This window comes from Mesoplodon bidens, assembly GCF_964165515.1.
Source record: "Mesoplodon bidens genome assembly, chromosome: 9".
Taxonomy (NCBI): Eukaryota; Metazoa; Chordata; class Mammalia; order Artiodactyla; family Ziphiidae; genus Mesoplodon; species Mesoplodon bidens.
Genome location: NC_138166.1, coordinates 100,914,370 through 100,933,468, shown reverse-complemented (window position 1 = coordinate 100,933,468; position 19,099 = coordinate 100,914,370). Strand labels below are relative to the sequence as shown.

Genomic DNA, 19,099 nt, shown 5'->3' with positions numbered 1-19,099 from the left:
TGACTGGTCACGAGCAGTGGTGGCACGGTGCCCTGGCTGGGACACACACAGCCAGGGTCCTCTCTCTCTTTTGGCTAAATTCCAGCAAGGCTGGAGAATCAGGCTGAAAAAATGTAGTCCGGACCAGCCCCATTCCTGATCTAGATCAAGGCTGTCTGCTACCTTTGACTCAGCCACATGGGGAACCTACAGGGTGAGATTCTTTTTAGGAGAGAAGCCAGGCAGAGGTCGAGGATCCCAGGAGCGGTTGTCATCTTGCTGTCAGGAATCCGTGTCCGCAGGTCTAGCAAGGGCTGGAGCCGAGGCCCTCTGGCTCGGCCCCCAGGGAGGGGAAGGGGGTGCGGGGAGGAGAACTGGCAAGACCGAGGCCTTGATCGGCCCTTTTTTCCTGCATTTACCTCTGAAGCCTCCTAAACTATACCAGGCAGCATTCAGCCACCCAAGGGGCTTCTTTTCCTTGGGGAGCCTGGAGGTGATTATTGCTAGTATTTTCTGAGCCCAGGAACCCAGTCTCACACACACCCACGGCCCTGTCTCTATTCTGCCCTTATCCTTGTTTAAGCCTCTTGTCAGCCTGGGAAAAGGGGCTGTGGACCAAGACAGTAAAATCTGGTTTCCTCTCTGAATAGCTTTACTTGGTTGGTTTCCCTACACATGGGCAAGGGCCGTGCAGAGCGCCAGCCCGCCACACCCAATGTACAAGGGCCACCAGCAGAGCAGCTCCAGGAATGGGGGAAGCAACGGGCTCCCTAGGGAGTGGGGACCCTAACTTAGCAGTTCTCACCCTTCAAGAACAGGAACAGAGGGGTTTCTCCCAGGTTCTTTCTAGAATAACTAAGGGATAGTCCGAGGGAAAAGCAGAAGCTCTGGATTCTGCCTCCAATTTGGCCAGGGGTTGGTGGGAGTCAAGGGGGCTGTTCTGCCGTCGGTGACCTCCCCCCTCCCCGCTCCTCAAACGCAAAGCCTGGGGATGAGTTCCCCAGAGACGCACTGCCACTCAACCCATCCCGTCCCCAGAACTCTCCCCGCTGGGCACGGACCCGCGTGGCTCCCTGAACCCCTGGCTGGGGGGCTGGTTCCCAGACACCTAGTTAGGGGGACGGGGCTCCTGCCCTCTCTGTGGGTGAACTCTGGGCAGCACAGCTGTGGTGTGAGGTCACTGGACAGAATACTGATGACAATGAGGAGACCAACAGGAAGCCATTCTGAGGGTGGAGACGGCAGAGCAGGCGGAAGCAGCAGGAAGCTTCGAGCGGGGAGCACGGAGCTCAGTCTCTCCTCCTGGCAGGGTTCACCGCGGTGCTGCTGACAAACCCAACTATGCCCCTGGGCAAGAGAGGGCTGAGAGACACGCACGTAGGAGGCTGGGGGTTACCTAGCCTCCAGCCTGCCTCCTGGACGGGGGTGGGTGGGTGGATGGGGTACTCTAAAGTAGAGTACAGCAAAGATGAGAAAAGACAGGGACAAAGGAGAAGAGAGAGACGAGAGGGGCATTTCGGGAACGGCAGGGAGATGAGAGGGGAGACGAAGGCCACACACACAGTCTGGTTTATTGGCACATCTCACACACACCAAATATGTACACAAACATAAATATTCCAATGTACACATTTACATGGGACTCGCAGGTCACCCCCAGCGTCTGCCCCGCCCAGGCTCCGTTTTAGGAGGCGGCTCCCAGGGGGCCGGCACGAGAAGGCAGGAACCTGGAGGAGGGCGAGGTCCTGCCCCCCTCTCCTCACAGCACCTCCAAAGGGTCCTGTCCCTTCTCAGTGGCACCGGAGGGCAGGGGCCAGACACGTCCGACCCCTCCGCTGCAGCTCCAAGCCCGGCGTCTCCTCGGATCCTTCTGTGTCTCCCGTTTAGTTCTTCCCTTTGACTCTTCCTGTCTCCCTCTCCTTCCTCTATGCATGTCCCTGCTTCTCAGTCTCTGTGTCTTTGTTTCTCCCAGCGCCTGTAGGGAGGTGGGTCCTCATGCCCTGGAGTCCTTGTGGCCCCTCTGCCCTCTTCCTGGGCCTTACAGGAGACTAGGGCTTCGGTGCAGCTCACTGGAGGCGCTGGTGCCGTTGGCAGGCTCTCTGCTGGGGGTCGGGGCTAGGCTGCAGCCCTCCCCGGGGCAGCCATGCTGGATCAGGATGTCTGCGCACTCCTGGCTGCCGGCCCGGCGAGCATAGGCCAGCGGGGTCAGGCCCCGGGCGTCCCGGCTCCTCACGTCCACCCCGTACTGCAGAAGAAAGCACAGTGTCCACGGTTGGTGGGACACGGCGGGAAAGGTGTGGGCTCCCGGGGAGAAAACAGAGAGGCGGCTCTCAGAGGGCTGGGGTGAGAAGGCCGTCAGGGAGGTCAGGGGCACCTGCGGGGCGGGAGCCCCGACTCACCCAGATGAGCAGCTGCGTGAAGACGACGTTGGCCATGGCGCTGGAGAGATGCAGGGCCGTCCGCCCGTCCCCGTCCCCGTAGGTCTCGTTCACCTCTTCCTTGGACCCGTGGGCCAGGAGCATCACCAGCAGCCGCAGGTCGTCTTCCACCACCGCTCGGAGCAGCTGCTGCCCCAGCGGCACATCCGAGCTGGGCAGCGGGGCCAGGAAGAGCTTCTGCTCGTACTTAGCCCGGATCCAACGCTCCTTCTCCTCTCTGCGAGCACAGGAAGGGCCGGGCCGGGGGTCAGCGGGGCGAGGGGGCAGCAGGGAGAGAGAGTGTCGGCGCAGAGGCGAGCCTGAGGGACCCGGGGGGCTCAGGGGGCAGCGGGCGGTGCAGAGGGTGTGGAAGAAGTGGAAGAGAACTCCGGGGGAGGCCCCTGGGGGCCGAGAGGGCAGGAAGATTCCCGGCAGGGCTCGGGTGGCAGCTTATCTGGCCCTGCAGGAACAAAGGAGACGGGGGCCTGCACTGGGGGCCCATGCACGACCCTATCTACCACCCATTCTCCCCATCTCAGAGCTCAGGCCGTGGCCTTCGCGCTACAGAGTGATAGGGCCCTGCGCATGCGCCTCCCGCTGGCCCCCTGACCTGCTGATAACACTGAGAAAGGGCCCGTTGTTGTGAGGCGCTGAGTGACAGGAGGGGGAGGGGCACCCCCAGGGGCCCACTGCCAAGCAGAGCGACGGCGGGGTTTTAATGAACCCTTCCAGCCCTGTCACAGCTGCCCGGCCCCACCCCCAGTCCTCCCCACTGGGCAGGAGCGCCCACATACCCTCCCTTGCCGGCCAGCGCCAGGGCCCCCGCCCTCACCTGCAGGCGTCGGGCCCTGGCTTCGCGTAGCCATCCAGGGCCCCCTCCCAGACACTGTTGGCCAGGGCATTGCCCATCGCGGTCATGACGGCCAGCAGCTCAGGTGGCCAGTCATCGAGGTCGAGGGAGCGGACCCGGGACAGGTGAGCCCCCAGATGCCGGTGGGTCCCCGAGCACTCGATGCACATCAGGGCGCCCAGGTTCAGGCTGGCCCAGTCTGGATCTAGGTGCGGAGAGGAAGCAAGATGAAGCCCACGGGCAAGCAGAGCGAGACCACCAGGAAACTCCTCCCCGCCGCTGTTCTCGGCCTACGAGAAGCCTCTGGCAGAGCTTCCTCCGCGAAGCTGGTCGCGCTTTCTCTAAGCCCCCCGCAAGCCCGGCCCCACGAGCCCGGCCCCGCCGGCCCGGCACTCACTGGGGGCATCGCAGTCGATACAGAAGCTGTTGCCACGAACGGTGCGCACGGCCTGCACAGCCAGAGCTGCATTCTGGTTCCCCAGTCGAGTCTGCCTCGGGGGGGAGAGGCAGGGGTGGCTGGTCAGTCGCGAGGCCAACCTGGGAGCCCACCCCACCCGGGCCTCTGGGCCAACCTTGTCCTTGGCGCTGCGGCAGCCCTGCAGGCTGGCGAGGATCTGGGCCTGCACACTCTGCACCCACAGCTCTCGCTCCTCCGCCGTCGAGGCCTCGAAGTGCCACGTCTGCCCGGTGAGGGACACCACCACAAACTCGAACGACTCCTCAGCCTCTGTGGGCACAGGGACACGCGCCGGCATGAGGGCAGAGGGCCCCTGCCGGCACGCACGTGCAGGGACATGCCACCCCAGCCTCGAGGACCACTCTCTCCAGGGCACCTTGCGGGGAGTCGGGGGGCAGAGAGCCGTGTGGAGCCCCCAGACCTCCATCCTAGCCACCTGCGGAGCCTGGGAGAAAAAGGTGGGGAAGCGAGGTTCTGGCATCCCTGGCACTGCTGGGAATGGGTCTGGAAAGCAGAGGGTTGCTTCCTGGGGAAAGCAGAGCTGAGTATCTGGAGGATGTGATGGGGCGTTAGGAGACAGTGCTGGGCGGGGGCGGCAAAGGCGGGGGTGGGCACCATCCGTACATGTCAGCTGCAGCCGCCTCATTTTGCAGCTCATTAAACCCAATATTCCTGACGGCGTCAGCGTGGGGCTCCTGGGAGCCGGGCCCCTCCCCCGCTACCCTGGCACAGGCAGGCAGGGAGGGCAAGGGGATGGGGAGAGGAGGAGAGGTTTCCTCCACAGACTAGCTCGGATGTGTGAGCAGATAGGAACCTGAGGACATCTGCAGTGACAGACACTTCCCAAGCAGTGTGGTGAGGCTGTTCCCAGCTCCGCTCCCCCAGGCCCCCCAGGAGACAGCCACGTGGATCTCCTTCCCGATGGTCACCACCCCGTGGGTGAACAGTTCCTAACAAGTAGTGCGGGTGTGTCGTGCGGCTGGAGAGACAGGTGCCTGTAAGGAGGCCCAAGTGAGACCACACGTCCTGCCAGGGCAGCCTCCCGCCCCAGTGACACTGACCATGCCCTCCCCGCCCCCCTGCCAAGGGAAGTCCTCCTGGCGGGCTCCTGCTCTAAGGCGCCCTTAACGGAACTGTCTTCGTAGAGAAACTGGTACCTGTCTTTCCCCAGGCTCCACCATTCCACCTCACCTTGCTTCCAACCATCTTTGAACTACATGACGGTGACAGTCTGTGGGGTTCAGTTCCCTGGTACAGGTGCACCCCGTGCCGTGAGCGCTGAGCACCCCTGTATCACCGGTTGGCTGGGAAAGGTGGCTCCTTCCCTTAGAGATGATCTCCCCCACCTAGCCACGGCCCTAACCCTGACCATCAGAGTAGAAACCAGCAATTGTGCATCAACATAGGTCCACCTTGTTTAGGAGCAAAGACACTCCAACCACTGAGAAGAGGCGCATTTTGAAGATACTCTGGGGAAAATCAGAAGCAGCACTATGATTAATAAGGAATTACGAGAAAGGCCCTATGGAAAAAGACCTGAGGAGCTGGAATTCCTCAGCCTACAGAAGACTAAGGAGAGGCTCAGCCAAACACACACGCGTATGAAGCACCTATTTTGCGCCCAGCGCTGCTTAAACTCAACGGGTGATACAAGAGACACAGAAAACATAGGTCCTGCCCGCACCACCCTGGAAGAGCTGCGGGAGTAGCAAGCAGCTTGCTGTCTTTTACCTTCTGTAAGAATAAAAGAAGTAAGCTCACGTTTCCACAGGAAGGGTTTAAGTTAGGCAGAAGAAAGCTTTTCTAAGATACCAGGTTGAGATGGCCCAAAGTGGTGGAGCTGCTTTTCCTGGAAATTATTATTAGAAAGTGCTTAGCCTAACACAGAAGAAAGGGTGCGACTCTTCAGGCACTATCCCCAAGTCCCGCTGCCCACCTCCTGTGCCCCGGTTTCCCTTGGGGGTCCCCCTAACCTTCAGCAGCACTGCTGGGGCCGTCTGGTCGGGGGGTCCCGGTGCTCTTTTTCCTCCGGTGCTTCTTCCGGTTGGAGTGGGGAGATGGGGGAGGCTCCAGCTTGGGGCTGGAACTGAGCACCTCAGCTGGGCCACTGGCTGGTGAGGGAGAGGTGGAGAGTGTGGGGAGAGGGGAGGGGGCCAGTACAGGCCCTGCCCGGGGTGCTGGGGGCTCCACCCTGAACTGCAGCTGGGTGGCCGACCGGGGCAGGGGGAAGGGGGGGCACTCCCAGCCCTGTCCGCACCCCGGGAGGGGTCTGCCCACCGAGTCCCGACCCCAAGGCGCCCCCGGCCTTGGAGGAAGGGAGGGTGGAGAGGAGTGGGTAGGAACCGCAGGCAGGGCAGGGTGGAGGTGAGCAGGGAACCGGCTTCTGCAGCCTGGAGGGCGGAAGGCGCTCGCTCACGGGGGGCTGGAGACCCAGCAGCTCGGCACCAAATTTATCCTCAATCACACTCCCCGCTCCTCACAATTAATAGCAGAATTAGAAACAATCAGGGAGCTGCCTAATTACTGTCAATTAGAGCGCGCTCATCAAGCTCCCGTCTCCCACACCCCGCCCCGCGCTCACCACTAAATGTCAAACTTCATTAGAGGCAGACACGCGCCCTCCCTCCCTGCCTTCCGCCTGCCAGACTCAACAGAGGGGCCCCACCAAAGCCAGCACAGGCCGCAGGACGGTGACCCGGGAAGGGCCCCCGGCTGCCCTCTTGGGCCTCCACACCCAGGAGGCCTGGGCCGGGCCGGGCAGGTGCCGCAGACCCGGGGCCGTGGGCGCCCAGCTGCTTCCTGCTGTCAGAACTCAGGCCGGGCTGGCGCTTCTGCTGGGATGCGGGCCTGGGCAGGGTCTCTGGGAGGCAAGTCGGGGGAGGAGAGCTAAAGCGCTGCTGCCCGGCAGGAGGGACGCGGGAGCAGCAGGTGTGCCCGGTCCCCAGGGAGCCTCCTCCCTCTCACATCCTCACTTAGGAGAGGAGGGCAGGGCTGCACCCATTTGCCTCTAGCCTTCAGGACCGCTGATGGATGTGGGGCTACGGGTGAGTGAGGAGAGCGCGTGGAGGTGCTCGCTGAAGAGGCGGGGGAAGACGAGGCACAGACACTGACTTAGGGAAGAAGACGACGACGAGGCCAAGGAGAGCAGGCGGGGGTGGGAAGGGAGAGTTCTCGACCACCCAGACTGGGTGGGGCCTCAGCCTATCCAGGGGCAGCGCGGGGGAGAAAGCACCTCTCCGGACAGCTCCCTGATCCTGTCTGCGGGGACCCCTCTCCACGCGGGCTAGCTGCCGCCTTCGGAATGTGTTTCAAGCCCCCAGCCTCCGACCTCCCCACTCAGCCGCTCCCCCGCACCCCCCTCCTCCCCCCCCCCCCCCGCGGAGAGGCTGATGAGCTGGCGGCGCAGGGGGCTGATGGGGATGCGACGCCGCCAGCGCTGCCTGGGGACCGCGGTGGGCGGGCAGGGAGCTGCAGAGGGAGGGTCTCTAGCGCTAGCCGCGGGGTGGGCCTGGGGACAGCACGGGGCAGCCACCCCAACTCCATGCCCCAGGCGTGGCACTGGCTCTGCCACAAGCCCTGGAGGGCTCCGCCGCGCCCCCTTGCCCATCTCGGCCTCCCCGGCGGCCCTCCTCTGCGGTTTCACCGGGTCCTGCATACCTGGGGGCAGGGCAGCAGCCTCACTCCACTGGTCGGCGCTGGAAACAGAGCAGGAGCGCTGGTGCAGCCCCTCTGGGCGCGGGCCGGCCCAGGCTGGGCTGCTGGCCGAGTGGGGGGCACCTGGGGGGCGGGAAGGGTCAAACTGGGAGGGGAGGCCGGGGGAAGGGCACCCATAGACTTTCCTGAAAGTACAGCTTGGGGAAGAGCTTGAGAAATCCCAGCAGGATACTGACCCAGGATGAGGGGCTCCTGGATTCACCAGGACCGGGCCAGGATCACTGGAGAACCGGAGGCCTCCTGTGGCCCAGACTTCACAACCCCCCTGTCTCCATAAACACCAGGGTCCACGCCTGTGTCCCCTCCCTGTGATCAGGAGCCAGAAGTTGGGTGAGTGCAACAGTCCTCCCATCACTGCCAAGCTGTTTCCCCGCTATCCCAGCTCCCGCCCCTCCTGGCCAGGCCCCGAACCCCGTTCCAGGCCACGTATGCCATTTGCTGTGCCATTCTTTGCTGCCATTCTGACGAGGAATAAGTGTATCAAATTCAAGTAATTATGTCTAATTAGTATTAGTAATTATCCTCTGGGGCTGGAGAAAATTAATCTTTCGTTTCCCATCGGGGAAGAACAGCAGAGCCAGGGGAACCGAAGGCTGCAGGAGTGCCAAGCCCAGGGCGGCGGGGCCGGCAGTGCGCGCCCTCCCCGGGCCCGAGTCACCCGTGAGGAGATGGTGGCAACGGCCTCAGGGCCGGCCGCGGACAGCGACACTGCCCTCTCACCTCAGCCGACCTGAGACAGGGTGGGGCCTGAGGCCAGAAGGCCACGGCTGAGGGAGGTCTGCACTGAAAGCTGGGCAGCTGGCCGGGGGCCCGGCGTTAGTGACAGGCAGAGACGGGCCCTGAAGCTGAACAAGCCCGAGGGAGGGGCGAGCGGCTGACACCAGGCCCCGGACCAGCCCCGCAAGCACAAGGGTCAAGTTTCTGGAATCCAAGGGACAGGAAGATGTGCGCGGAAGCCACTAGAAGGTAAAGGCACAGGCCAGACGTCCCTGACGCTCGCTCCGGGGACAGCACGAGAGTGAATGGTGGGGGCGGGTTTTGTGGTTCTCTTGTATCTGTCATAACACCCCAGGCAGGACCAGACACACAGTTAAGTGCTCGTTAACATACGCGTGGCACCCGTGCCAGCCCCTCCCACCCTGCCTAACAGGTCCCTGCAAACTTAGCCCTTCTTGGGGTCCCCCTGCACCGACCCCCGTCAGGAAACCTTACAGGGGAGCAGCCTCGGGTCTTAACTTCTCAGATGCTGTGCTTCTCGCCACCCCTCGCCCGCTTCCATCTCCCCCCGGGTTCCAGATCTTATTCCCCCCTCCCCCCAGCCCCACCCAAAGACAGCACAGGCCCAAGTTCCTCCCCAAGCCCCCCAACCCAAAACCCCGAGGGAGGGCAAGCGCTTTCCCTCCCTTTTCTTTGTTAATTCTCCCCTCATTACGTCTGCAACCCCACAATCAGTGTGCACTGTAATTGTCGAATTTGATGCTAATGATTAATGAATTAAACATGGAGCCATCAATTAGTCCTCGGAGAATAATTCTGCATAAAGCAGCGGATAATGTAATTACAGTAACAAAGATAATGAGATGTTAACATCGCCCGGTGAGTGGAGACATGTGCGAGTGTGTGCGAGGTCGGTGCGCGGCGGAGGGGACGCGGCTCGGGTGGCGCCTGGCCATGTGTTCCGGGGACGGCGGCGAGCGTTTGCGGGTACTGGCAGTTACGTGGGTGAGTGTGCCGCGCACCCCCTTCTCCACGCGCCACTTCCGCTCCCCAGGTGAAGGTCTTTCAGGGACGGGCATGTGACAGGACAGAGCGTCTTAGGGCTTCCCTCCCTCTGAGGGAACAGCTAGCTTTCCCCTTGCTGCCTGCCTGCAACGGAAGGCTCCCCCTCCATGCCCCCTCTGGTGTCATCTGAGAAACCCCAAGCCCGTCCACAGGCAGCTCCGGGAGGTCCCCAGCCCCGCCCCGCGCAGTACAGCCAGGACCCGCCTCCCGCCCCCAAGTGCAGCCCCACCCGCGGGTCTCTGTCTAATTCAAGGGCTTAGAGGACAGAACATAGCTTCCCAAGTCAGGCACGCGCAGGTTCAAACCCAGCTCCACCACTTCCTGTGGGATTTTACAAACAAGTTATTTAACCTCTCCGAACCTTTGTTTCCTCGTCCACACGACATGGGGAGGATAGTCTCGACTTCAGATCTACTGCAGCCGGCACCCCTCCACCAGCGGGGTCCCGCCACCTGCCCCTCGCAGCGCCTCCAGACTGGGGGGCAGCGGTGGCACACGCAGCAGGGCGGGGTGCCGGCCTCTCAGGGCCCTCACCTCCAACAAGGAGCGCGCTCAGGAGGCTCCACCTCTTCTGGACACGGGGCTGAGTCCGCTCGGCCTCCAGCTTCTCTCTAAACTCAGTCTTCTCTGAGCAAAGACCCACCCCCCCCCGCCTCTCACTGCAGACCTGAGGACGGTGACCAGGTTCGCCCCAGGCAGCTCTGTCCCCTCCCTGCCCGTCCCGCAAACTTGACTGAGATGGGGCCCTGGTGCCAGAGGGCCCATGTCCCCACCATCACCTGCCTCGGCTCCAGACGCCGATGCCACCTGTCAGCACGAGGCTATCTGTCCCCATTCTGATCTGCCAGGCGGTCCACTGGCCGCCACCTCTACTAACCTCACGAGGGCAGTGTTTTGGCAACTGCGCTTGGCTGAGCTGATCCCGAAGCAAGACACCGGGTGGCCGGCGTGTTTGGAGCCCCGAGGACCTGGCTGGGGAGGGGCGCAGCCCCACACGCCTCCCTTCCGGGCCCCGTCGCGGCGCGCCCCACCCTCCCAGACAGATGGGGCCACGGCAGCCACACGCCCCCTCCCACCTCAGCAGCCCCCTCACCTGTTCCCCCACCCAGCTGCGCGCTACTCCGCTCCAAGGCCAACCCGTTGGCCCGGGGGCTGGCGCCAGGGGCCGTGGCCGGCGTGGCTCGGGGCAGGCGCTTCCCTGGCACTTTGACCGTGGTCCGCAGCAGGTCAATCTCCTTGCCGTGGATGTTCTGCATGTAATCCTAAGGCCACGTGGACAAGACAGAGGAAGACTCGTTAGGACAGGTCACTCTTCGGCAGCACCTCACCTCTGACCCTCCCAGCTCCTGGGTCTCTCCCCCGTGCTGCTGGCGGGGGAGGAGGGGGACAGCCCAAGTTCTGTGGCGCGCACAGCACACCTCCAAGGCTGCCGCGTGCGGCTCGGTGCGGGGCTCAGCCGGGAGCGGGGCAGGGGCGACAGAGGGTCGAGAGCCAAGAGCTGAGGCTCGGGGCTCCTTTAGGGAAGGCGGCTCAGGAGGCAACGCAAAGGAGGCCAAGTACTGAATAAACCAAGATGGGATTTAGGGAGAGAGGGCATGTGGCCGAGGAGAGGAGCTGACAGGCTCCACGGGATATGGACGACTGGGTTGCCCCAGGCCCCGGTTGGCTGGTCACCAAGGACTTCAGCCATATTTTCAGAAGCTCCCACCACCACCTGGGACTTTGAGAACTTACAAAGCCTAGAGCAGCCCCCAGTCCTTAGAATGGCACCTGACGATAAATATCTGTTGAACAGTTAAAGGGAAGCCTTTGGTTCTTTTCGCTGTTCTTACGGATACTGAACAAGTCCACGGTTCCACAGATACGGGTGAGCATCCCAGCGGCAGGAACAGTAACCACCACTGACAACGTCACGTCGCCCACCCGGCCACGTGCCAGGCGTCCACTGAGCCACAGCTGTGTATCGCGTCTACATTTCATACACCGCCTCACAGGATCGTCACGACAACCAGGACGGTGTTACTGCGCCCACTTTGCGGGTGAAGGAACTGAGACTTACAAAGGTTAACCTGTCCCAGGTCACACAATCAGGTGACACAGCCAGATTCAAGCCCAGGCTTTCTGGGTTCCCAAGGCTCTGCACGGAAGGCAAACTTCCTCCTCGGCCCAGGAGCAAACCCTGCCTTCAAGTCAGTACCGACAGGGCCCTGAAGTGGATGAGCAGGGAGGGACCCTGAGGGTGGGAGCCGCTGGGTGCTGAGCCCCACCGTCCGCTGTCTCGACCTCGGCCTGGGACCGCCCCACCCCAGGGAGTGGCACCTGGAGGGGCCGGGGGGCGCGGGAGGCGGGTGACGCAGAGCACAGCCCTGCTCGCCCTCTGGCTGCCTGCCTGCCTGGCTGCCCTAAAGCCCGCCCGGCCTGGGCCCTACTCTCCCTGCTGCTCTGATGTCTCCTTCCAGGCTGCTGACTCCTGCTTCCCTGCCCCTGGCACCAGCGAGTTCTGGGGCAGTTCTCAGCAAATGTCCTCCAAAAAATGTGGCAAAAGCTCCTTCCCGGGGGCACAAGCTGGTGCCAGAATTCCACCGATCAGACTCGGGATGGGGGCCTCTCCTCCCTCAAGAGAGCCTCTGGGATGTTCTGCGTCCAGGGCGCTTCCCTGAGCGTCTGGCTCGACAGAGTCTTCGTGTCCTTCCAGGCCCCAACCCTCTCACCCTACCCACTTGGAGCATCACTCCTGGTCACCCAGGTGTTCTCCTACCTTCTCAACTTTTAGCTTCAGGGAAAAGGGACAATGTCCTCTGCTTAAAAGAGCCGATGGGGACTGCTGCCTGTTGGGAAGCAGGGCCAGGGCGGGCTGGCGAGGTGCTCGGGGGCTGCCCTCACTCTGTGCATGAGCAAGAGGACATCCAGTAGAAAGGGGTCACCTGGTCCTAAGGAGCCAAGCGAACGTGGGAGTTTCCCGTTAGGAAGAGAAGGGAGAACAAGGAAGCAGAGAGCACCCAGCACCAGCCCTGCTCCTGCACTGCTGCGTCGGGCTGAATCCACCGCAGGGCGGGTCATCGGGACCAGTGTGAGGGCCAGTGGCAGGAGTCGCAGAAGGACTGTGGGGAGGACGGGGCATCGCTGATGCCAGCGCGCTGGCCTCACCGGTCAAGCCCGCCTCCCAGAGGCCTGGCCAGGCCTGTACTCACTCTTTATTCTCCAAGCAGCTCTGACACCTTCACAGGCAGATGGCTCTTCAGAAAGCCAACAAGGGCATAGCCAGCCAGAGGGGAGGAGCTCCTTTCCCTGCAGCTTTGCGCTGCGTCCGTGCCCTCCCGCCACCACCTAGTCCTGCGTGAGGGACAGTGCCAGGTGCCTGGCCTCAGGCACCCTCCACTCCGAGGGGGTCTGCCTCATGTCTCAGAAGCACAGAACAACATCACCGAGAAGTCGGTGAGGGTGGGCTCCACCCACGGGAGGACCCTCTCCCCTCCAACGACCTCTCACCCCCACGCTGCTGAGTGCTGACAGGGCTCCGTGCCCCTGGTCCCTTCTCCAGCAAACTTGGCCCGCCCCACCCAGTGGCCGCTGGCCCTTTGGTCTTGCTCTCGGCCCAGCATCCAGCGTGTGACTCCACCCTCCTGGCCCGACAGCCCACCCACTCGGCTTCCGCACGCACCCAGGACCCTGCACACAGTCACATCTTAGCTCAGCGGCTCCAGACGACTGTCAACAGCTGGCCGGGCCGAAGGCACGGCTGCAGTCCCTTTCCTGGGGGAGGGGCTTGGGCTGCTCTAGTTCACAAGGAGGTCACAGCAGCTGCAACAGTTTTCAGGGCCCACGACAGCCCTGGGATAACCAGGCTGGGACACGGCGGGAGAAGCTGACCCCAGGCCAAGAAAAAGAGCCACACGGAGGGACCCTGTTCAGAGCCAAGGAGCCAGCAACCAACGTAAGGGGAAAGCAGTGGCCCTCAGCATCTCCGACCACCCCGGACGGGCACTGGTTGCTCGGGGGGTGTGGGGAGCAGGCCGGCACCTGGCCAGCTGCAGGCCCGGGCCCAGAGGCGGAGCCCGGCCCCAAGGAGAGTGCGGCAGGAGCTCAAAAGGCAGCAGTAGGGACGGGGCGTCCGGGGCAAAGCAACAGCGTTTCCCTCCGTCAGCAGAACGGGGGGCTCGGCAGTGGCCGTGGGAGCGGCTGCTCAGGAGAGCGGTCACCGCGGCTGCCTTTATTACCCACCATCAAACAGCAATTTCTTCCCCAACCTCCTCGCTAATTACCCAGCCAGCGTTCTCATCTCGTTTTATTACTGGAATTAACAACGAGTTCAGAGCGTGGAAAGCTATTAAGATGTGTGATTAAGCCACATTCAATTAGTTTCTACAAACAATTTAATTGATGTTGCAGATAGAATTAACAGAAGGTGATTGTGTGAATGGCTTCGCTGGCTGCAAAACGGGAGAGGCTGTGGCAGGCTCTCTGGGGCTAGGCAGGGGCTGGGCGTGAGGCTCGAGGCCTGCCCCCCAGCCCTTCCTCTGTGGCCCATCCCGTCCCGCCAGCCCGCCCGGCCTCCGTCGGGAGGCGGGTCCCCAGCACCGCTGCCCTCGGGTCTCCTGGGCAAGGCCGGGCTAGGCCAGGAGTTCCCGGACGGGCCTTCCTCTCTGGCTCCCTAACAGGAGGGCGCCTCCAAGGGAAGCAGGCAGCTCCGGGGACGGAGGGTCCCTGCTCACTGCTGGCAGCTGGGAAGCTTGCTCAGGTTGGAAAACACGGCAAAGGGGGACGGAGGTGGGAGAGCTAGCAACAGGAGTGCGGCGGCCACCAAGGATGGAAGCCGAGAGGCGAGCGGCCTCTGTCGGGAGGGAACTCAGGGCCCTGGGGCCGAGTACGTGCTTTCACTGTCACCACGGTTTCGAATCTGATTCTCGTCTCCTGAATGAGAAGCATCTACAGGGCAGGGAAGCTGCCATCTGCGCATGCTGCTGGCTCGGGGCATCCAGCGTGTGGGGAGCTGGGGAAGGGTGTGCACTGTGACCCCGGAGCCAGAGGGCAGCCAGTGAGGGGCTGACGGAGGGGGAGGCCATGCGCTCAACCTCCTCACCGCGTCCTGCGGCCCAGGCGGGGCCAGCAGAGCCGGTGGCCTCTTCGATTCACCTCGCAAGAAAGCAGCAACAGCCTGGAAGCGCCTGCCGCCAGACCCTGTCCCGGGCCAGACACACTAAGCCACACACAGTTCGCGGGCAGCACAGCGCTGGACGGGACTCCGAGAGCGTCCGCCGCCCAGCCGGGCCGGGCACGTGGGCTGCCGGCTGCCCCCGCCACACCCACCAGCCACCTTGCTTGCCCCAGTGGTAACTCTCCAGCGACTCAGGCAGCCCCGAAGGGAGGCGCTCCTGGCACGTAGAGAAAACTCTGGGCAACACTCAAAAGTCGTGGGCCAAGTCTCAGCCCAGCCACTGGCTGGGTGACTGATGATCCGGCAAAGCCCACCGAGCCTCTGCTCTCCACCTGGTTAAGCTGTGTGTAAAAACAGCAATCCCCCGGGCCTTTACCTTCCCTTCCAAAACCAAAACCGAACACAACACCGGGCATTCTTCTCCCTGTGCCGAGACCCCGCTCCCATCCCTCCCCTCATCCCTCTGGGGCGTGGGCCCAGCCGGGGGCAGCGTGAAGCAGGAGAAACAGGTAAGGACGCAGCAGAGGTGGGGTGAAGGCCACTGCCACACAGGTGGGGAAACAGAGGCCTCAGGCCAGCTCCCAGCCCAGCAGCCAGGAGGTGCCTGGGCAGGGCCATGTGTGTCCTGCCTGGGCTGTGGGCGCTGGAAGCCAGGAGGGCCCAGACCCTCTCTGCTGGGAAACACTGGGGTCCTGCTCTTTGTGGCCGGGGGCGCTGCACCCGTGGGTGCTCCCCGATCCCTAAGACACGGTGCCTCTCATCAGGGCTCTGCCAGTAGCCTTGCTGCCTCTTGTCCTGCGTGGACTCAGCGGCAGGACCAGGTCCTGGGTGAGGAGGCGGCCAGAACGGGGGAGAGGACGGCACCCAGGAGCCTTTGTGCTGAATTCCCAAGGCCCCCCGGCCGTGGCCCCTCGTCTATAACCCCCCTCGGCCCCAGTATCATGGCACCAGCCCCCGCCCTGTGGAGTAAGAGGCCCCGAGCTGAGGGGAAGGGCCAGGTCCAGAGGCAGCCAGAGGGCCAGGCTGGGCTCTGGCCTCACTGGAAAGGCCCAAACCAGGCCTGTGAGCTTTCTCAGCCGCCCTGGGTGGTGTTCTCAGGATGGAGCTATGGCCAAACCGTGGACCCCAGCACGTCTCAGGTCGGGGACCCCTGACACCTGTGCAGATTCAAAGGCCGGCGAGGGACCCTCGGAGGCAGGCCTGGGGCCTCCGGGCAGGGGGTGGAGCCAGCCCACGTGCTGCGCTTCAGGGGCTTCACGGGAGAACTCATTAGCCCCACAGCAGGGTGGTGACAGAGATGGATGCTGGGGACAGCTGTGCGCTGGAGCCACGCAGCGAGGGGAGAGGAGGGAGGAATGGTGGGGGAGCGGCCACGGGGGCCACGCTCCTGTCACCGTGCCCCAGCCCCTCCCCGGGCATCAGCCACACCCTTCCAGACCCCTCTGCCCTACCAACAGTGCCCCCGACGCTCCTCCTCCCAAGGGGGCCTGTCCAGGCCCGCCACCCCAGCAGTCCTGGCTTAACTGCCCTTTCGCTCCGCATGATCCCAGGAGCCCAGGCGTAACCCCAATAGTGCGGCTCCCCGAGACACAACTGTTGGCAACACCGACGCCCCCAGCTTGAGCAACTCCATGTAAACGGGCCCAATACAGCTCTTAAAACAACTAGAGTGTAGGATGTAGAACCTGACTCGCACACCAGCCTAGCCCAGAGGTGACTGTCCCTGGGGGCGAGTTTACTCCAAAGAGCTCGGCCGGGACTTCCCTGGTGGCACAGTGGTTAAGAATCCGCCTGCCAATGCAGGGGACACGGGTTCAAGCCCCGGTTCGGGAAGATCCCACATGCCGCGGAGCAACTAAGCTCGTGCGCCACAACTACTGAGCCTGCGCTCTAGAGCCTGCAAGCCACAACTGCTGAGCCTGAGTGCCACAACTACTGAAGCCCGCGCACCTAGAGCCCGTGCTCTGCAACCAGAGAAGCCACCGCAGTGAGAAGCCCGCACAATGCAACCAAGAGTAGCCCCGCTCGCCGCAACTAGAGAAAGCCCACACGCAGCAACAAAGATCCAACGCAGCCAATAATGATAATAATAATAATAATAATAATAATAATAATAATAAAAAAGCGAAAGGGAGTGACAAGGTCATTCCTTTAAAAAAACAACAACAAAAAATGAAAAACACAAAGGGCTCAGCCAAGACTCAGAGCTTTCGTGCAGTGTTCAGCCTGGGCCTCGGTCTCAGGGTCTGTGCAACTCCCAAGGCACCAAAGCGAGGCCCTTTCTCGAGGAAAGGTCTTTTTGAGCTAAGGTCGCTTCCCTCCGGACCTGGAGTCAGCCCTTCCACGTCCGCTTCTCGTCCTCTGCGCCCAGCCTTCCCCAGGCGCAGCCCCCGGACTCACGTGCAGGCTGGGATGGTAGGTAAGCAGCCCGTTGTCACACAGGGTCACGTACTTCTTCTTCCATTCCTTGTTCAGGGACTTGCCACTGCGCTTGAGCAGGATGCCCTGAGGACAGAGGCTGGATCAGAGACAGAAGCCAGGCCCACACGCCACAGCTATGGAGAAGGTCTCAGTGTCCACAAGTCACAGCATCCTCCGCCCCCCGTCCTCCCGGGTCACTGTGCTTATCTGCATGGAGAGGCCACATGGGACTAAAACTGAACCAGGGAGAGCCAGGCGGATGAACCCATCTATGGAACTTGGCTGCCCCTGACCGTCCTCAGGAAGCAGCCTGGAGCCCACCTCTCCAGTTACCATGGACACCGTCCCATGGCAGGGGGGTATCCTCTCCCCCAGGTTGTGGACCTACGTCAGCAATGGGAGGTGGGGGTTTAGATGGCCTCCCAGCAGTGATGCTCCCACCCACCGTCTCCAGGCATAGGGTGGAACGACAGAACAGCGACCTCAGGAGGGCCCGGGCCTCCTACCCCCTGTGGCAGCCCCGAATAGAGCAGAAAGGCCCCTAACTGTCCCCAGAAGGGCCCAGTCTCCCCCAAGGCAGGCAGTGGGAAGACCCAGCCATACAGCCCAGCAACCAAATCTCCCGTGTGAGCTGATAAGACACTGGGCGTGGAGGTTAGATGCCCCCCAGGGGCAGGGATTTGGGCGTGTTGTTCCTCGACACCCTCAGCACTGCGACACTCCTGGGATGCAGCAGACACTCGGGGAACAGCTGGTGGACAGGGGGAAGAGCCAGCCGAGACCGTGTGGCTGTCGGAGGTGCTGCGAGCGGGGGGTAGACCTCACCGAGGCAGACGAGACGTCCACCCACACCCCAGACGGCCTCTGCTGCCCTCCGCTGATGACAACCCCCGACGGGCCCTCACCCACTGGCTCTCGCCTGGAAACAGCAGACAGCACGGGAGAACGGCAGAGGATGGAGCTCGGGTCGCGATGGGACACGGACGTGCACAGGCGGCAGGTGCCCCAGGACCGGCATCACCCCTGTGGGGCCCCCTCCCCAAATTCAGGAGGGCTGAGAAGAGGTAGTGCTCCCCGGACATTCCTAGACAGAACTCCTGGGGGGCAGCCCCGGCTGGGCGAGAGCGGGCAGCACGCCAGGTCCCCAGCGGGTCGCAAAGGAGCTGCCAGAGCCCCTGGGCCGGCCTCTCCTACAGGAGGGGAGGGCCCTGCCCTCAGATAAGCCGGAAATGGGGGTCAAGAGATTCACTGTGAGAGAGGGTGGGGGGTAAACCCCAGATTCCATGACCCCCTCCCCCGCTAAGGCTTCCTACTGGAAGGCTCAGCCCTAGGGGGATGAGGCTAACAAACAGGTGGGCTGGGATTCCCGGCCCACAACAGGGACTGCGTGGGGATAACAAAGGGCCCTAGTTCCAGTCCCACTTCTCACAGGTGTTTCGCATCCTTGCTCCCCCACTCCCTTCCCCTCTCCTCCTCCTCCTGCCCCCAAAGGCAGATGCAGCTGCGGGAAGTCAGGCCACTGAGTCGTAGGCCACCTAAGGACACTGCTGCTGCTACCTGGTCCCCTTTTCCTCACAAAGAGCTTCTGAAGACCAAGGGTGTGAACGGGACTTTCACGAGACAACAGGTTGGCTGGAACAGCCCAGAAGGCCACCGGGGCCCCTGTTTCGTGGTCCGCGAAGGAGCCTTGGCGCCCAGCCTCTGGGCGCGGCAGCCATCCGCTCACAGGCCAGGAACGTGGAAACAGTTCCGCCACTGCCTCTCCCCTGACTGTGGACCATGGCCCTGAGGACTGACGGCCAGACTCTGGAGAAGGCGGCCCAGGCCCACCCCGCTCCCCTGGGAGTGGCCGTCGCGGCTGGCTCGCCTGCGTCCCATCTCACTCCCTCCTTTCCCACCTGCTCCCCAAGAGCCTCTGTTCTCAAGTCTTTCACACCTGAGCCCTCCCTCCCTCCTCTGTCCCTCCATCTTCACCAGGTTCCCTCCTGGTCCAGCCCCGGCTCCTGGTCAAGGGAAAGGGAAACCTGACTCCGTGCCCCGTTCTGCCCCCAATTAGCTCTTAACATCAAGCAAGTCGTGTCACTGTCTGGGCCTCAGTCTCCTCGGGAGCGCGGACTCACCTCCAGGGCCCGCTCCCCTCTCCCCGCCCCCCAGCAGGAAATCAGGAGCCAGGATGCCGAAGAGGCCGGTGTAAGCGGGAAGCCCTTTTCTACCCAGAACTCTTCCTCCTCCTTCACCTGGGCCCCTCTCGGGAGGAGGCCCCGGCGCCGCGGACGGCGGTAATGACGCCCCTACGCTGCTCTGACGCTCGTTAGCAGAGGGCG

General features: G+C 62.9%; 1 protein-coding gene across 8 annotated transcripts in view; it reads right to left on the bottom strand.

Moving 5' to 3' along the window:
• Positions 1 to 1,536: 1,536 nt before the first annotated feature.
• The window catches only part of AGAP3 (ArfGAP with GTPase domain, ankyrin repeat and PH domain 3), a 58,329-nt gene continuing 40,766 nt past the window's right edge, over positions 1,537 to 19,099 (bottom strand). For 3 of the 8 annotated variants that reach the window (XM_081243635.1, XM_081243628.1, XM_081243632.1), the window contains 9 exons: positions 16,755 to 16,859; positions 10,293 to 10,461; positions 7,361 to 7,480; positions 5,677 to 5,814; positions 3,819 to 3,973; positions 3,644 to 3,734; positions 3,229 to 3,451; positions 2,379 to 2,634; positions 1,537 to 2,224 (listed from right to left, as the gene is read on the bottom strand). In XM_081243635.1, coding sequence (XP_081099761.1) covers positions 2,018 to 2,224; positions 2,379 to 2,634; positions 3,229 to 3,451; positions 3,644 to 3,734; positions 3,819 to 3,973; positions 5,677 to 5,814; positions 7,361 to 7,480; positions 10,293 to 10,461; positions 16,755 to 16,859 — 1,464 coding nt within the window. In that variant the 3' untranslated portion in view covers positions 1,537 to 2,017. Of the gene's footprint in view, positions 2,225 to 2,378; positions 2,635 to 2,660; positions 2,857 to 3,228; positions 3,452 to 3,643; positions 3,735 to 3,818; positions 3,974 to 5,676; positions 5,815 to 7,360; positions 7,481 to 10,292; positions 10,462 to 16,754; positions 16,860 to 19,099 lie in introns of those variants that run through there. The other 5 variants (XM_081243636.1, XM_081243631.1, XM_081243637.1 and 2 more) reach the window with 3 other exon arrangements.